Source organism: Mya arenaria, chromosome 8 (genome assembly GCF_026914265.1).
Source record: "Mya arenaria isolate MELC-2E11 chromosome 8, ASM2691426v1".
NCBI lineage: Eukaryota > Metazoa > Mollusca > Bivalvia > Myida > Myidae > Mya > Mya arenaria.
The window spans coordinates 72,464,826-72,482,969 of NC_069129.1; the positions used below are offsets into that span (position 1 = coordinate 72,464,826).

The window sequence follows — 18,144 nt, forward strand, 5'->3', positions numbered from 1 at the left end:
GAAACAGCTATTGCCAACATTTGGGAGTGAGTCTCTTTTATTTATTGATTAACATTAAAATATCCTTCAAACGTATACCTTGATCCTCTACATGTCAAGATCATGGTTCAGTATCTCATGTTATAGCCTAGCTGAAGCATACAAACGCTAACAATGCACTGTTGAGAGGAAAGCAAAAGCTACTTATGCACTATTTCGAGTAATTGCTGACAACAATTTTTGCATCAGTGAAAGGAAGGCCGCTAACCACTTTAAAGGAATACAACCATACTTATGGGCAACTGTCAGTGAATGCCACTCACCCCATTGTATAATACACTATTTCACTAATGTAAAGTGAGCGAAGGCTACTTACCCATTACTGTAATCGAAGCGAAGGTCATTTAACCCACCACAGTGTATTATGAAGTGCAGACAAATAACTGTAAGGGATTTTCATATCTCTTTCACACCAAAGAAGGGAGTGAAGGCAGCTGAAGCGCAACTTTAATTAAGCAAAAAACACTAACCAGCCAATGTAATGGAATTGAATAACTCTAACCCAGCACTGTTAGTATATTATAGATAACTTACACATAAAAGTGGGAAGTGAGGGCGGCTTTAATGAAGCCAAGACCACCAACAAGCCATTTGAATGGAAGTGAACACCATTGACCCAGCACTGTAAGGAAATTTTAGGTCACAAACTCACAGCAGTGTGGAGTAAAGGCAGCTGAAGCGAAGGCAACTAACACACAACGGTCAGTGCCATACGGACAAACAATCTATCAATATTGGGGAAACGAATGCCACTGACCAACCATTGTAAGGGAAGCGGGGGCCGCTAGCACGACACTTTAAGGAAATAAAGGCCACAGATGCACCACAGTAAGAGAAAGTAATACCACTATAGAACAACTGTAAGGGGAGCGACTGCAACTTTGGAACTACTGTTTGGGAAGCAAAGGCCACTAACACACAGGAAATTGTAGCCGACTAACGCACAACTGTAAATAAAACAAAGGCCACAAGCGTATTACTGTAAACAAACTATAAATCATGCAACAAAATGGGTTAAATGTTAAAAAGAGAGTAAAATATGAGTTCACAAATTGAATTTATTTCGTCAGGTGGCAAAGTCTTTAAGATACAACAATGAGTAGCATATACTATTATAAGGACCGGCAAGTCAGCTTTCAAAAATGTAGATGGACCGAGGTGTAGACGAAAACCATCCACTTTCGGAAGATGACCGGCCACTCATTGCAAGTCCATATGGTACAAAGTGGTATTTACAATTGTTATTTGCCTATACGTGGTTGCATTACAACTTCTTTTGGGGTAATTATTACGGAAGTAGTATTCCATATAAGTAGTGGTCATATAGTCTTTTCAATACCTCATGTAGATTGAATTGTGTAGACAGGATCAGGGAGGGGTCTTTGTGGACATTTCAACGTTATACATTTATTTTAAGGGTATTTTTGTTCTCATTTCTCATTCTCGGTGGCGTTTGGTGGTCTTAATAACATACAATAATTGTATAAGGGGACGCAATGAAACCATTCCTACGCCATGGCATATCAAGCGAGTATCATTACTGAACGTACATCCTGGGATTCCAATATGAGAAGATAACCAGCCACTAGACTGTCTCGAACTCAGACGGCAGGTAGATATTGTACGAACATGCAAAAATCGCCTTACTAAGGCAAACTTTAATCACTTAAAGCAAACAGTGTAAATGTCAGTCGATGTCAAGCGAGTGTTTATGGTACATATGTACCTAGTCGATAAACAATTATATCAAAATCCTTCGCCGGGCTCGCATAGCTGGTAATATGCCTACGAACATAAGAAGCTCACCTCATTTGGCTTCATTTGTTCGATAAATGAAAATCCCTGGTCAAACGAATGTTGTTGTTTTTATTGAAGGTACGGAATGCCTCAACGATCATAAAAGGTCACAAGACGGTCTTGAACAGTGGCTCATATCACGAGAATGAGCACTAAAACGATTCTCCTACGGGGACATATTAGGTCGCAAAATGCATGTAAAGTAAATTCATTCTCAAACGTGTATTTTGTTCTAATGCCTAGGGAGAAAATAATATCACAACTCTGTCTGGCAATCGGTTGTCGGATAACATTGGCACTAATGTTCAAATATCGCCTTACGGAGACTCATTTGCCAAATTTCATCCCACGTTAGTATTGAAATGGAAAATGTGGAATCCTTAGATGATATATAAAACACGATTAAGTCTTAATGAGAGGGCCAATTGTTTGCAATAGTACAAGAGGTGTAATTTCCTCCCACGACGACAAGCGTTTATTTTTAACAAAAATCATAGGATGCCTAGACGAAAATAAAATAAATATCTTTAGTTTGTCTAGCCCTCGCTGTACTTAACCAAACATGCAAAATCGCGTTAATGGGGTTCATTTTCTATTCTCGAATTTGGAAAATCATCTTACGGTGGAACACGTGTATACTTGGTACAATTGAGGCAATTCTATCACCGGTCAATTTTTAGCGACCGTATTGGATACATAGACGATAAAGAGCTTGGTCACATGTCTGACTTAGATGACGTTGACTATGCGTAAGTACATGTGAAGCCTTCTAAGTGGTATAATTGCTTGCTCAATGTAAATCACAGAACAAAATAAATCGAAATTATGTGATGCCTGTAGGACAATAAAACCAGTCGCAAGTTTGTCTCGCATACTCATGCGTAAAAAGTGCATTAATGCATTAAACGTCTAACGGTATGCCTAAATGGCATTAAACCAGTCCCAATTAAGTTTACCACTCTTTTAGATATTTCTTTGTGTGCGAACTTGCAACAATCGTCTTAAGGCGTAATATTTTGTCGATAGAAACAAAGAGATCGTTTCATCCCAAGTATAAGAAGTGTTTTCGTCAACAACATCGGAACCTTAGATGCATATGAAGTCATAATGTGATGTATTTTCACGACGTCATATCCTGCTTAAACACATTTAATATCGAAGGTATTTGAAACAAATCACGAAATCCAGAGGAAATGTCACTTTTTCCTATTAAGAGTTTGGCGGGGTTTTTGTTGCAAGCAAAGAAATATATACATGTGTTCTGGGATATTATCTGTTACGCAGTTATTTTTCCACTTAAATTGTATACAAACATGGGGAGTATATAAACATATATTTTCTAGTATAGAAAAAGAGCAATGTTATATTGCACACAAAAGAAATACGCAATAGTTACATTAAAACGGAAACAGTGTATAGCATGTTATAAATACAAATACAACAATAAATGTCCACTTTGCAATGATTTTTTGCAGACTCTCTTGACTCGTCTATACAGAACAAGAATTATTATATAAATCAAAAATATATCACTTCACCCAACTCATATTAATTTTACTTTAAACACGGTAAAGCATATGCTTTATTTTAGATAAGGCTTTAGCAGATATAACTTCCAGATTCTTTGTAGCCAATTCATTTATTACTGTTTTAAACAAAACTTGGCATGCGCTTTGAAACAATTATTACAAATTAATACACCGAAAGAGTGTAAAACTGGTAAGTGTGTACCTATTTGTATCTGGCAGTATGTAATACAAATTGTTTCTGGTGAAAGGGAATAAATAGTTATGATTGAAATAAAATGTTGGTATAGTCTGGAAGTTTAATTAGTGAAAGTTCTTGAGAATTAAAACAATTGAACGAGTAAACATATGCTGGATTAGATGTATTACATTAGATTGCGCAAGTTGTTTCCTTTGAAATGATACATCCATGCATATTCAGAAACACAATGTTTATTTTACCAAGACCATGTAGCCAATCGCTATAGACGAAGCAAATAAGTATCATACAAATCAAAATTCAATGCAATCAATAATATACAGCTTATGTCGCAACAATAAAATGGAGATACCTGAAAATGGAGATACCTGGCCTCAATTTCTCGAAACTTCTTAAGTCCGATTAAGCTAATCTGACTATTTTTATTGTTCTATAAAATGTGTTATATTTACTTCTTCAAGAATATCTAAACATTATGTAGGAATAATCTGTATGATTATCAGAATAAACCATTTTTTATTTATCAAAATCCATTTTTATTACGTATTTTGGCTAATTGAAATAAGTGACTTAAGCCTGTTAAGCTTAAGAAGTTTCGAGAAACTGGGGCCTGCTGATGTTTAATTCCGTGTCCAAGACTCCAACCCATAGCCCTGCAAGCCATTTTTCCTCGAAAATTAATTAGGGAAGATAAGGCCAATGTTCTCCAAATGTATACCGCCGCTTTGTCTACACCTAACAACGCTGGAATCCGAACCTGAGCAGCTTGCCTCTTAATTCTAATTTAAAACAACATAAACTTCTAGACGTTCAGTAACAAAACTATCATTTGTCAAGCTTAATTAGAATAATATATTTTCGTAAAGCAGGTCAATTACGTTTAGCCTGTTGTAAAAAAGGGACCGTTAGAACTGGCATGAAGGTTTTAAACCAATAACATCAAGCACTTTTCGCCACATACAGTCAGTATGTTCAGCAAATGACACAAAAGCAAATTAAGCCAATGGAATCCACAAATAAATAGCTAATGAAATCAAGGATGTTTAGCCAGTGGCATCCAGGAATGCCGGCCAATTTCATTAAGCATTTGTATCCAAACCCATCAACGACCTTTAGCCATATTTGAGGGACAATTCAAACAAAAATAAAAAAGATCAAGCCAAATGCTAATATACATATCATTATACATATTTTACGAAATTCAGATTCGGCCCTAAACCGGTTCAATGAAACACATGCCGGTTTAAGGTTGTCATTTTTAATTTTGGCAGATAACGCCGACGGCTTCCGATTGTCCACAATCACTGACCCCAATGGCGTTGTGTCGACACTGGATAATATTGGACTCAGACCCAGAGCAACTGACATCGTCTAAGAGTATGGACGAGTTGGTTGTAGCGACCTGGCCGAAGACCGCACCAGGCTTGACAACTGCACCACTCCTGTTCCAAATACAGTAGTTTATTATTTTACTAGTGGGATACTGTAGACAACACATATAATCACACTCACACACAAGCCGAATTTCCAAATGTATATTCCAGAGACCAAATCATAAAATGCTATATTTAATAGCACTGTTATTGCCGTTTGTATATATAAAAAACTCTTTCACCCTGAGAAACAACGCCTTCAAGACTACATTGCTAGATAAAAGATGTAAAAAGATAAACTACTTTGTGAAAACCATATACAATATATCAACAAAACTGCATAAAAACCGTTAGCATTTTGTGCATACAGAAGTCAAACATACCTTGACAATCCTAGCATACCACACACAACATTCGCCTCAGTTGTTCCAAAATTGTCGTCACAAACGCTTCCCCATCGGTTGTTCAAGAATATTTCAAGCTGTCCTTGACTTCGTGATTTAGACAGGTAAAGCTGACCATCTGAAAAACGATTTTGTTCATTTATAATAATATTACAGCAAACAATATCCTGTTCCTGTATCCTATAGCTGTAGAAGTAGCAGTAGCAGCAGCAGCAGTAGTAGCAGCAGTAGTAGCAGTAGCAGTAGAAGAAATAGAAGTAGTAGTAGCATTAGTAGCACTTGTAGTAGCAGTAGCAGTAGTAGAAGTAGTAATAGTAGTAGTAGTAGTAGTAGTAGTAGTAGTAGTAGTAGTAGTAGTAGTAGTAATAGTAGTAGTAGTAGCAGCAGCAACAGCAGCAGCAGTAGCAGTAGTTTAAAACATCATAATACCTGTTGCGCAGATAACTCCAGCGTCCGTGTTGCTGAGACAGTGGGACGTACCAAGCGGGGCGTGCATACATTCCAGCACGGATTCTTCTTTGCCTTTACAATCTACGTCGTCCAGGACAACAGATATACCTGTACTAGTGTCACCAAAGTAAGAACTGTCTTTCGGTATTGCGTGAGACCTGTAAAATAGACTTGAGAGCAAGTTTCAGCGAGGCACTTAATTTCAAAAACATATTCATATAGTTCTTTTATTAAATTATGTTAACGATGTATGTAGTATTACTGTAAGTATAAAGATTCTATAAATGACCTGTTATGGATTTCCTATTGACAGCAAAGACAATAACCTCTGAAAACCCAACATTCCACAGACCACATTTGCGTCTTTGTCATCAAACCGGTCATTGCAGATTTTACCCCACGTGACTCCGTTATTGACCGATATTTCTATTCTTCCCTGACTTGCAGACTTGGTACCAGCCAGTCGGATTTTCACATCTTGATTAAACAGAAAGGAAAACATCATCGAAACATCTTTGATATCTTAAAATCTCACATTATACACACATGCTTGTTGTTTCAATGAAACGGAACAATAAACGTTCAGTAAATAAAGAATTTAAAACATCAATTTATTGAAATCAGAAATTAAGAGCTATGCATACTACGTGCATGTTTTCGTTTCAGTTTACACCACTTACGACACTATACAAAAATACTGACTGCTTCTACAGGATATTTTGTCCGTCTGCAGTTCAAATCCCTCTTGGCAAATACATGTTCTGCCACGTGCAAGAGGGAGACAAATGTGATCACAGCCTCCATTGTTCTTGCGGCATGCGTCTCGCACTGTAATCATTTAAATTTAAAGAGATGCAATGGAACTTGAATACGCCAGATCGTGTGTCTTTTGCATAAGCGTAAAATGCACAGAAGACAATTTGGAAACAATATATATACATTATCAATATCTCGTTTTTAGAAATAAAAAGGGCGGCCCTTCTTAAGCTAATACATCAGACAAAAAAAGATGAAATAATGAAATAGAAGTTATGCCTGCATTCATATAACAAAGTTGATCAAAGCAAAGCATTGGTGTATTAATTGTAAAGAAATTGATTTACCATTATCGTTTTCCTGTGGTGATATAACATGGATATCGTTTAATCTACCAAAACTTGCTTTTCCAAATGCTCGTGCTGGCTGTCCGGACTTTGTGCTAAGAACCATCACTGACCTATCGAAAAGACAAGTCTACTTTGTATAAACTGTGAATTATATAATGCGTTGCTGTTGCGCTTTTTATTATATTAGTCTGCCGTGTACCCGTCGATGATGATCCAGCTTGTTGCATCGTTGTTTATTTCGTCGACCACCTTTTTGGTGGACATACCATACTATTTCTCTACCCGGAAAACTGACTGAGCATAAACATCGTTAAACATCCTGCCGATTGTATACAACTTATAAGCTGTTCAAATTATATAATACGTCTTGTTTAAACGTTAATGATTTGATACACATTACTGGGTGAATTATGACCATTCAATAGACATTTTGAATAACGTGGACCAAACCAAACATTAAATAGTGTTTTACAATCGACTGTTTCAGTAGCTGAGCTCAAGTCAAACGTATGATATAAATAAAACTGCTAAAAGTGTGTAGCTTTCTGTCATGCTTGTCATAGGTACAAACAACCAAACCATTACTTCTGCGTCCAGTCAGTGTAGAACAGGTTGTCTTTGTATAAAGCGAGGCCAAAAAGATGACTGAGTAAGTTCAACGCCACAACCTTCCTGTTGCTTCCGTCTGTGTTTGCACTTTCAATCTTCCATGTGCCCGCATCAGCCCAGTATATGATATCATCTACAAAAAATAGTTCAATAATACGTTAAAAGGTACAGACAAGTATCCCGAAAACCTGACAAAATAAGATAACCCAGATAGGAAGCCGTAACACAAAATATAACTAACTAAACGTTCACAAAAACAACACGCTTTGATGTCAATACATTCCTGAAAAAGGTATTTTTGCATTGGAATGATCGGTAAAACAACAAAAGATATTTCTCCGATTAAACTGGGTTTTTTTAAGTACTTAACTTCACATTTACCCGCAACAGTAAAGGCTTAATACGGGCAATTTTGCATTCACAATGTGTGTCCATACGTTTTAGAGGAGTTTAAAGGGACTGTGTAACAGATTGGCACCAAAAAAATTCTTTTCTGTAACGAATCTCAGGACAATTATCTAACAGAATGAGTTACTCTTTGATATCATAATTGTAAAAAAAGTACCAAAATGTAAAACAAAATTGTGTCGGAGACCGGGTTCGAACCCGAGTCGCCAAAATTGAATTCCAACGGCTTACTCACTGAGCTACAAAGTCTTATTCTAATAGGGTGACATAATTAAGCTATACACCTATCTCGGTAATATCACGTGATAACACCGACTAGCCAATCACGCATAAGGAATGAATTCCACCTGGTAGACATACCCATTATTTTTTTAATGGACAAAAAAACGAAATAACTGCTAAACTTAAATAAAGTGTAAACTTTGTGGTACTTCATTTAGTAAGTTTCAATGCATTGTACACATCGATGCCAAGTTTATGTCAGTTTTCGACAATTTTCTTTTTTCCCCGCTATTTTATCATACGTGAGACCCTTTAAAGGATGTTTTCATAATAATACTTACGTGCAGTATCAAGTGCGATGGCATTTGGAAACTTTAATCCTGTGGCGACAATGACACCTCGATCGGAACCATCGTAGTTAGACCTTTCAATCTTTGGATTGTCTCCCCAGTCCGTCCAATATATTTTCCTGAAACATGTACAACGTAACAATATTTGAAGCATAGTATTGGGAACCATATTTAGCTAAAACTCAAATTAACGAATACACTAAACATTATTTATTTCTTTTGAAACTAGAAATTTCCCATACGTGGTAATATAAACAAATGGTTCATTTTCAAATACTCACTTGTGAACTTTGTTTAGAGCAATTGCCCTTGGCCTTTGAAGGCCTTCGTCAATGACTGCGGCCGTCCTATTGTTTTCCAAGCTGATAACGGAAATGATACCATTTCCCACATCGGAGAAGAACAGAAGCCTTGATAGACTGTCGATAGCTAAACCGTCTGGAACGGACTCTTGGAAATAAAGAAAGCATACATTCAATTCGGTTCAAGTTTAACGTGTATACAATGAATTTCAAATCTGAGATTGCAATTGAAATGTTAGAGTATTGTATTAAATAATAAAATAAAAACATTCTGCAAAAGAGATCCTTCAGAACCACAATTACAACCAAAGTACGAAAACAGTGGTATTATATTTGCAACATTAATTAATAATGCAATGGAGCAAACTTAGCAAAGACCCTGTTCAAAGGCACTAGAATATGGCCGAACAGACACTGAACGTACAAATAACACAGATACATTCCACACAAAATGAAACCATCATTTCATATTTATGGTTCTGCATAACCAAAGAAATATGATACTTTACTTGTAGATAGCTGGTTGGCGATGTTAAGTTTTCCTCCATCTGTTGACGATCTGATTATGAGTTTCAACTTCACGTCAGTGAAATACACATTCTGTGTCACGTGATCAAAATCTATTGCGATGGGGCTAGAGAGTTCTGGTCGGAGCTGTACAATTTTTGTGTAGGTCTGTGTGTTTATGTCCATCCGATAAATAGCATGTTTCAAACTGTCTGTAAAGACCAGAAACTCCTCTTCGATCGGTCCTGAAATTTAATTCCCCATAATATAATATATAGGTATTCTTAGCTTGTGTTCGAAACAAATGATACATGTTGCAGTTTCATTACCCATTACTTGTAGGCTTAATGTTTGAATTCGCTATGAATTTTGTACCGTTTAATAGGGTTAAGATTGCTGATAATATATAGCCAAAACTACCTGGTATATGAATTATTTGCTGCATAATGGTTTCTACATATTATACCGACAAGAAATGTAATTAGCTTATTGTTCAATTTTGTAATGCAAAGAAGTAATGTTGTAAACAATACCAAAACATATAAGTTTGTTCTAGTGATATATACGCTTTTGTGGCTGGAATACTTTAAATAAACATACTTAGTGTAATCGCCTGCGTAACAATCCCTCCTGGCCTTTTCGTGACAGCGTTCTTGACAAACCCTATAGCCTGTTTCCCGCGTGCATCAATATCTCCACTGCATGAGTTGGAACAGTTTTGTCGAAATGACATAATTTCCTTATTAAATGCCTTTTCCATATCATTTATTTCCTTTGACAACTTTTGCAGTCCAATGTCAGAGTTTTGTTTAATATTTAAAATGTTCTTCTTTTCACTTTTGAAGGCTCTAGCAACTGTGCTGGATATTTTTGTTTCCAAAAGGGTATGTAGATCATTGTTAGTGACACCGTTGCCCTTTAACGCGTTCTTTTCAGAATTTTTGTCCACCATCTCTTCAATATTCCCTAATTTCAGTTCAACCGCTGCCATTCTATGTTCCAAATCATTCAGTACTTTCTTTGTGCTCTTATCAATTTTCAGGATATCAGCTTTTAAGTCAAATACATGATCATCCAGTCTGCTTGATAAAACGTCGTAAACAATATCCGCAGTCTTTTCTCCATCAACGGCAATACAACAAAGTGCTCCAAAACATATTGTAACAAACAAACATAGTTTGGTGGCTGAAGCCATGTCTCAAAACAAACCTTGGTCACAGTACCGCCGATAATAACCTAACAAGTGCTTATATACTCATATATAACCATTCTTTCGAGTACCTCTTAAGAATTGCAACACTTGAGAAAATCCTGCGTGTCTGTTAATGAAGGAAATACTTTTTCTCAACCCTTGATAAGAGTATCTTAAGAACAAAACATGAAGTATCCATGAATTCATTGGCTTGTTATTGTAGAGTCTTCCTTATTGTTTACCATGAACACCAAAAAAATTTGGTCCTGTATTTTCTGTATTCATGCAAACAATGTCTGTATACGTCTGTTTGAACGCGTGTTTGAAGTGTTTGCGCGGTTCGACGGAAAAGCCTTTAGACATTGGACTTTTTCTATATAAACTGCCTATTTGTAAACAATTTAGAGTATGTATATATGTATATGTATGCATGTTTGTTTTGTTAAAATTACCCTTATTCATGCCTATGTTTCGTGTTTGGAACTTTATGTATTCATGAACAACCTTTTTATTTTAGTTGATAAAAACTTATTGTTGAGTATTTCTTAAATACGTAAATGTATATAGTTTTAAAGTTATTACCTCATTATTCATTAAACCTTTGATACATTTAAATGTGTATATAAAAAAAAACAATAAACTACCTTAATTGAATCATTAATATCATTAAAGTGTAAAGATAAATCACAGATACTAATAATTCTAAATGTATAACATATTCCATTGATGATCAATTTAGATTAACAAAATGTATTGCTTTTCACTGGTGCAAAATAGTGTAATAATCAGGAGTTGTCAACAGAATGGACCATGCTATCTTTGCATCTTGAGCTCCTTGTGCCGTAAATGTTTATAATTACAATGAATTATAATCAAACGTTTAAAATAAGATTATATTTATTTCTATTTGAAAAAAACAAAATGACACAACGATGCCTTTTAAGGGTTTCTCTTCCGGTTAATTGAATTAAATGTTGCTTGAAGCGAATGTTCATAATCGTATAAACGAGCGTGACAATTCAGGAATTAATTGCGAGCTTGATGTCATTATCGTGGTATGAACGCAATTAGGTTGGTAAAAGTGTGTGGAGTCCGAATGACTCCACGCGTGCTTTGACCAGCCCAATTGCGTTCATATCCCCGATAACTACATTAACCCCGCAATTCATCCCTTATATTTACACCAATAGTTTATTATTTCATTCAAGAATTGTTAAAAAAATACTTCATTTCATTTAAGAAAACCTTTCAGTAATCCTTTCTTATCCATTCTGTAAATAGAACGACCCGACTGTAACCGGAAACATTTTTTTCAAATGACGTCACAATAACGCGGGAAAAGATCAACCACTTGAAATCACTTTTAAACGTAAAATTGAAATACTTATGGCAACAATTTCAAATATAATAAATTAACACTTTCTAAAATGTTGATTTATATTTTACGGGACCTGCTGACACAGCAAACCAAGAAAGATTATTACAATAAAGCTGTTAAAAACGGTAAAGATTCTAGGGTGTTATGGAAGAACCTCAGAGAGTTGAATGATAATAATAATGACACTTCAAACAGTAATAGTATAATATTACCACAATACCTTCATTCAAACTGAATAAATGTTGTTGGCGATGCACAAATATTAGACGTGTTCAATAAGCATTTTACTGACATATTCGATTGTATCAGTAAATCAGTGTTCGATGAAACACATTTTTCAAAACTTGGTACTAAATTAAATAGTTTGCTAAAGGGTCAGTACTTTGATTTATCTTACATCACCCCATTAGAGGTAAAAATGTATATTGATAAGCTTAATACGGCGAAAGCTACAGGATTAGATGGAATAGGGCCTAATATCCTAAAACAATATGGTGATTGTATTGTTATACCTCTAACGTCCGTTATAAATAATAGCATACGGCTAGGAATATTCCCAGACTCATTTAAAGAGGCTATGGTTTTGCCTATATATAAATCTTCTGGTCTTAATGATCCAAATAATTATAGACCAATTTCTATCCTTCCAACACTGTCAAAGGTGTTTGAACGGCACATGGCAGATCAAATCAAAACATTTTTAAAAAATACGAATATCATACATGAATCTGGGTTTCGAGAAAATCATTCTTGTCACACAGCGTTGATAAGAATAATTGATGATTGGATTGATGGAATTGACAATGGAAACTATGTATGTGCTCTCTTCCTTGATTTACGAAATGCTTTTGATCTAGTAGATCACCAAATACTTTTACATAAATTGAAATTATACAATTTCAGTGATAATACCGTTCAACTGATAACTTCGTATTTGAAAGATAGACACCAAATTGTAAAGTTTGGGGGTTCCCAATCTTCACGAAGATGTATAAGGTCTGGAGTTCCTCAAGGATCCATTCTTGGTCCTATTCTTTTTCTTATATATATTAATGACATTACCTTTGAAATAGAAAATACCTTGATTGACTTATATGCTGATGATACTACACTATATGCAAAAAGTTCAAATACGCAGGAAATTGAACGTACGTTGCAAATAAATTTAGATATAATATCGGGGTGGTGTAAAATAAACAACATGGAATACATCCATTGAAAACGAATTGCATGTTGCTGGGTTCAAATGCAAAGTTAAGAAATGCATGTGCACTCAAATTATTCGTAGACAAAGTACTTATTGAAAATGTAACTTCGAAGAAATTGCTTGGAATTGTTATTGATTCATCATTGTCATGGAACCTGCAAGTTGACTTTGTCTGCAAGAAAGTCACTGCAAAGATAGCTCTTTTAAAAAGACTTAATTACTTTTTAACGGATCAAATGAGACATTTGTTTTATAAATCGTATATACTTCCTATTTTTGACTATTGTTGTAGTGTTTGGGGGAAAAGCAAGCAAACGCATACGAAACGAATAACCATGCTTCAAAAAAGAGGTGCTAAAATTATTCTCTTTTAGCCTATTAGAACACCATCGCATGAATTATTTAAACAATTAGAATGGCTTCAATTTGAATACCGTTGCAAATATCAAACGGCTGTTATGGTATATAAATCTATTAACAATCTTACACCGAGTTATATAAGAGACGTTATAAAGTTACCAAACAATACAAGATATGGATTACGATCTTCTACGCGTCAAGACATTGCCCACATTCGACATAAAACTCAATACAAGAAACAATCGTTTGCATGCTACAGTGGGACAGTTTGGAACTCTTTACCAGAACGAATACGTTAATCGAACACGGAAAAGACATTTAAAGCCTGCTGCAAGAAGTTCTTTTTACATCATCAATTGCAAAAACCGTTGTAAGAATTGTACGCATAATTCCATGACTATTGTTTTTACATTATATATATCTCGAGTAAGGTGTTAAATACATGTGTAACTGTCCTACTTACTCAGTTAGAAAATTTTAATGATACGATTTGTTAACCTTTAGGTACTAATTGATGAATTGTTCGGCATTGATGTTATAATTAATGAATTATATTCATGTTTCTTTATGTTTTCGTATAACATTTTAATACGTACCCTTTTGAAATAACATAAATGTATGCTTGCGTTTTCATTCTAAGCATTTATGTGTGTGTGAGTGTGTATGTTCTTTCAGAAGGCCACATTGTAAATAAGTCGTGTGTTATGTTTGTTTATAATATGATGCCTATGTCTTAATGTGTTACCTTCTTTAAATAAAGTTATTATTATTAGCACAAACAATAACAAGATCAATAGTTTTCATATATATTGTTATGCGTTAAATTGTAATCCGAACATATCCGAAGATGTTGCGTTCGTCGATTGATAAACGCAATTGCCGGAAGGCAGTTCATTTAAGGAATGGAAGTTGAGAAGTAAATATGTAGAGCTTAAACATTGACCTTTGATCCTCTTGGCCAAGGCTGCTGCCATTGTTTTACTGTTACCTTTCTAGTATTGAGTGACAACAGATCTTCAAATTAGGTTGGAAAAGAGCAGACTAGCGGTTGTGGTCTCTTTCCTATGAGTTTGTGATTTATTTGATTTGATTAATTACTTATATATATTCATAAGGCCACACCATTTTATTTAATTTGTTCAACGCGTTTGACCGAGAACAATAGCAGCGAGCAATAAGAAAAAAAATCATTTAGTATAAATGTTTGCATTTTCTGAAAAAATTGTGCGGTAAATACGTCGGACGAAACATCAATATGATGTGGCAATAATCACTAGCTGATGTGTACAAAACGTTTTATGACAAATTTGTTTCACAAAATTGCTTTCTATTTCAAAGGTTGTTATCCTTACTGCCTCTAGGGCCAGTTTCCCGTGGGTACCAACAACAACGTTTGACAGCAATCGAACCCTTTGCATCACAAGGCAACGGACCCTATGGATATGCTATCCGAGGGCAATTCTCCCTACATGGTTACGTGCACCACGGATATGGTGAACCAGGACACTTCTCCCAACACGACAATGCATACCTTGGATATGGTGTACCATATCCCACATGGCTTAATGGCGCCTGTATTTAACCATGCACCCGATCCCCAATTCATTACTAGGGACGCTATCATGCCTTATCCTAGTAAGAACCTTCACGCGCTGTTTTTAAGTAGAGACACAGTGTTATACTGCAATATGTTTGATATAAGAAACCCACTATGATGTTCCAGCTTAACGGAGCTGGTCTATGAGTGCATTCGATAAATGACGTTTATAATATGCTTTCCTGCGGTTTATAAAGCTTTATCAGAGCAATGAAAACCACAGTCAAAATTTTCACAGTGTTAAAATCTTAACCTGTTCTTCTAATAAATTTGTTTTTGTTTGAGCCAAATAATAAAAACAACAAAGTTGTGAACACTCGTGAACTGTAACTTTCGGTCTTCACTTGGTGAATTAAATTATGATCTAACGATAACTTTTTATCATATTGCTTAAAATAGTATTAAAATAGAGACATATTGTTATACTGTAACGTGTTAGCGAAACTCTCCACTGGTTGAAACATTTCGATTGGTTGAGCACAGTGGATTTGCCCGCCATGCTTGGGTGCATTAGTAAAAAAGGTAAAACACATGCCATCGAATGCAGTTCATGCGCCCCGTTTTTACCAACAATTTATGGCTTGTCCACTGCTCTGTTGCTGTATGTTGTGTGGGGGCAGGCTGTGTCCGTTGGGCGATGAACAATGCTGTTAGATAACGCCGGTCAAGGTCTGCCTTGACAATGAATGTTGCAATAGCCCCTGCATTTGTGACGGCCTCTGCCAGGCTTGGTGCCCCAAAGACGAAATCCAAAAATGGGCGACGGAATTGCTAAAAGAACTAGAGATTTTCTGTCATATTTTATATGAATATTATTGGTTTGATTATGTATGTATTTGATATACAAACAGGACTGGTTCATTTTAAAATATCATAATAGATTGGCATGCACGCGACTTTTATTTGTTCATTCAATGCTGCAAGTAGGCTTATTTAAGAGCGTTCTAATGAACAGCAGTTAAGTTAAAACAAACACACACTACAGTTGTTTAACAGTATCAAGTTACTACAGGAAGTCTATGATAAGAGCTGTGATAAGAGTGCAGCATCGATATAACAGAACGTCAGTGGCAAACTCTCAGCCAATCATTGAAGTTAATTTAATAACTAGATGCGAGCACATCACATTCATGTTACTGATAAATGATATTTTTTCTTAAAAATTAGGCATTATTTTAATTTAAAGTTCTTGCATATTGCTATCCCTGGTGAAAAAAGCTAAACATACGGCTCTGTAATATCTAATTGTAATGAATTAAGTGTATTTTATGGAAATGCTAAAGGTTAAGACAAATTATTGTACTTTTTCCGGTTAGATACTTAGCGTATCAGCTAGTGTAGAAAACATTTCATGGAATACATCGGAATCAAATAATTTCCGTACAACATTTCGGTTCAAGTTACGCCCTCAAGTTACGTCCCACCAACGTCAAATCCTGTATCAGCCCCTTGGCTAAAAATAATTGCCCGAAATGGTACCACCCTCTTTTCTATATAAGAAGTATATCTTTTTAACGCCAAACCTAGATAAGCTGAAATATTTGAAAGACATCTTCAAATCTCTGGAGAACCCTTATATTGAGTTGGTTTGGAAATATCTTCAACTGAACTGCAGTGCTCTCCAATCCCAAATGAAACCTATCACTCAGAGTTTATAATAATGTACAAGTACGTGAAAGGATAAGAGGACCTCGTTTGTACAAACAAACTAGCCTTAAGTGGGCACTCGAGTATCCAAATGATGTTATCAAAGTTCAGTTGTCTTACATGTTTGACGACAGACTATGATAAAACATAAAGTTATGGACGCATGATCATAATCAAAACAACATAAACAGTTGCAGAAATGCCTTTCAGAAAAAAATATTTTATTACCAAAAACCTGAACTGACCAAAATGTAGACAAACACATAATAGAGAGGGTACAGCGAAATGATAAGGAAAATACACACGAATACACTGGCATGATCGTGTCCAATAACTCTTTTAAATTAAACCAGTTCAAAATATAAACAAATCATCATAGTCTTTGCAAAGGCATAATTTTTTGAAAATAACTAGTATTTTTGTTATACTGATGAGAAAGCGAACGTTTTGTGTTCCAAACATAATAGACAAATAAATGCGAGCGAAAAAAATATTCTCGGTTCCGAAATTCCGAAACACGAACCGTTTCATATGAATAAAGTATGATGTCACCGTATCATGCCATTCTTAAATATTGTTTAACATTTTCAGTCTACCTTATCGTTATAATTCCCAGTACACTAAATCTTGTTTTATATCAATTAGAATAATTAAAATAAAGTGTTATTTACAAAACTGCATTCAAACTGATTATGTATGTCATGTTTCTTATACTTGAAACAAGTATCAAGGAAGCACTTCCATTTTTTCTTTGTATGAAAGGTTGCCTAATGATGTAGATTGACAGAAAAACACCAAGGTTTCGGTATGTCGCTTTGTAGCATAGTGTTTACTTTGTGAATGAAAGAAATGCTGCTAATCATACTGACCACTTCTATTAAATATGGAGACATTTCGACTTATGAAAAGTTCAAGAGCAATAACTATATCTGGTGAAGGTCGTGTTCAACTTCGCATTGTGTCTGTCATCTCTACCTCTACTCATAAAGTCACAAATTGGTTATTCAAAATGCATAAACATTAATATAATACATAAAAAAACCTTAAATAATAAATTGAAGGTGGCAAAGTCAACGAAAAAAGGTGCTTCTCTTCATCGAGTTTGTCGTTTCTTCTACTTCAGCATCCAACCAATATTGAAACAAACAACAAGGTTAACACGAAGGTCACAACACTCTATCAGAATACAGGGATGAAAGACATCCTGAACATCCTGAAAAGTTAGATCCGAGTATGCGTGATCCAGGCTCAACGCATGGTTTACGACTGAAACCTCTGTTGATTTTTTTTTAAAATGTCATTTATATCTATTTCAAGGTACTGCTTATCAATTTCAATGCAAATGTCTAAACAAAACTCCAACACTTTTACATACATAACATGTGTAGTTGTATGCGATATTCTTATCTTAACATAATCTCAATAAGCCAATTGAAATTAGAATTGTTCGAATACATACTCATCCGTTTTA

At 35.2% G+C, this 18,144-nt stretch overlaps 1 protein-coding gene across 1 annotated transcript; it reads right to left on the reverse strand.

Annotated features, from left to right (window-relative positions):
• Window positions 1–3,152: 3,152 nt before the first annotated feature.
• LOC128244405 (low-density lipoprotein receptor-related protein 4-like) lies at window positions 3,153–10,525 on the reverse strand. The gene is made up of 11 exons (XM_052962415.1): window positions 9,893–10,525; window positions 9,295–9,537; window positions 8,765–8,933; window positions 8,475–8,602; window positions 7,480–7,636; window positions 6,892–7,004; window positions 6,491–6,616; window positions 6,115–6,265; window positions 5,768–5,946; window positions 5,318–5,456; window positions 3,153–5,003 (listed from the first exon to the last, which is right to left on the reverse strand). Exons 1-11 carry the CDS (start codon window positions 10,485–10,487, stop codon window positions 4,820–4,822), a joined length of 2,184 nt encoding a protein of 727 aa, XP_052818375.1. The 5' UTR covers window positions 10,488–10,525; the 3' UTR covers window positions 3,153–4,819.
• Window positions 10,526–18,144: the final 7,619 nt, after the last annotated feature.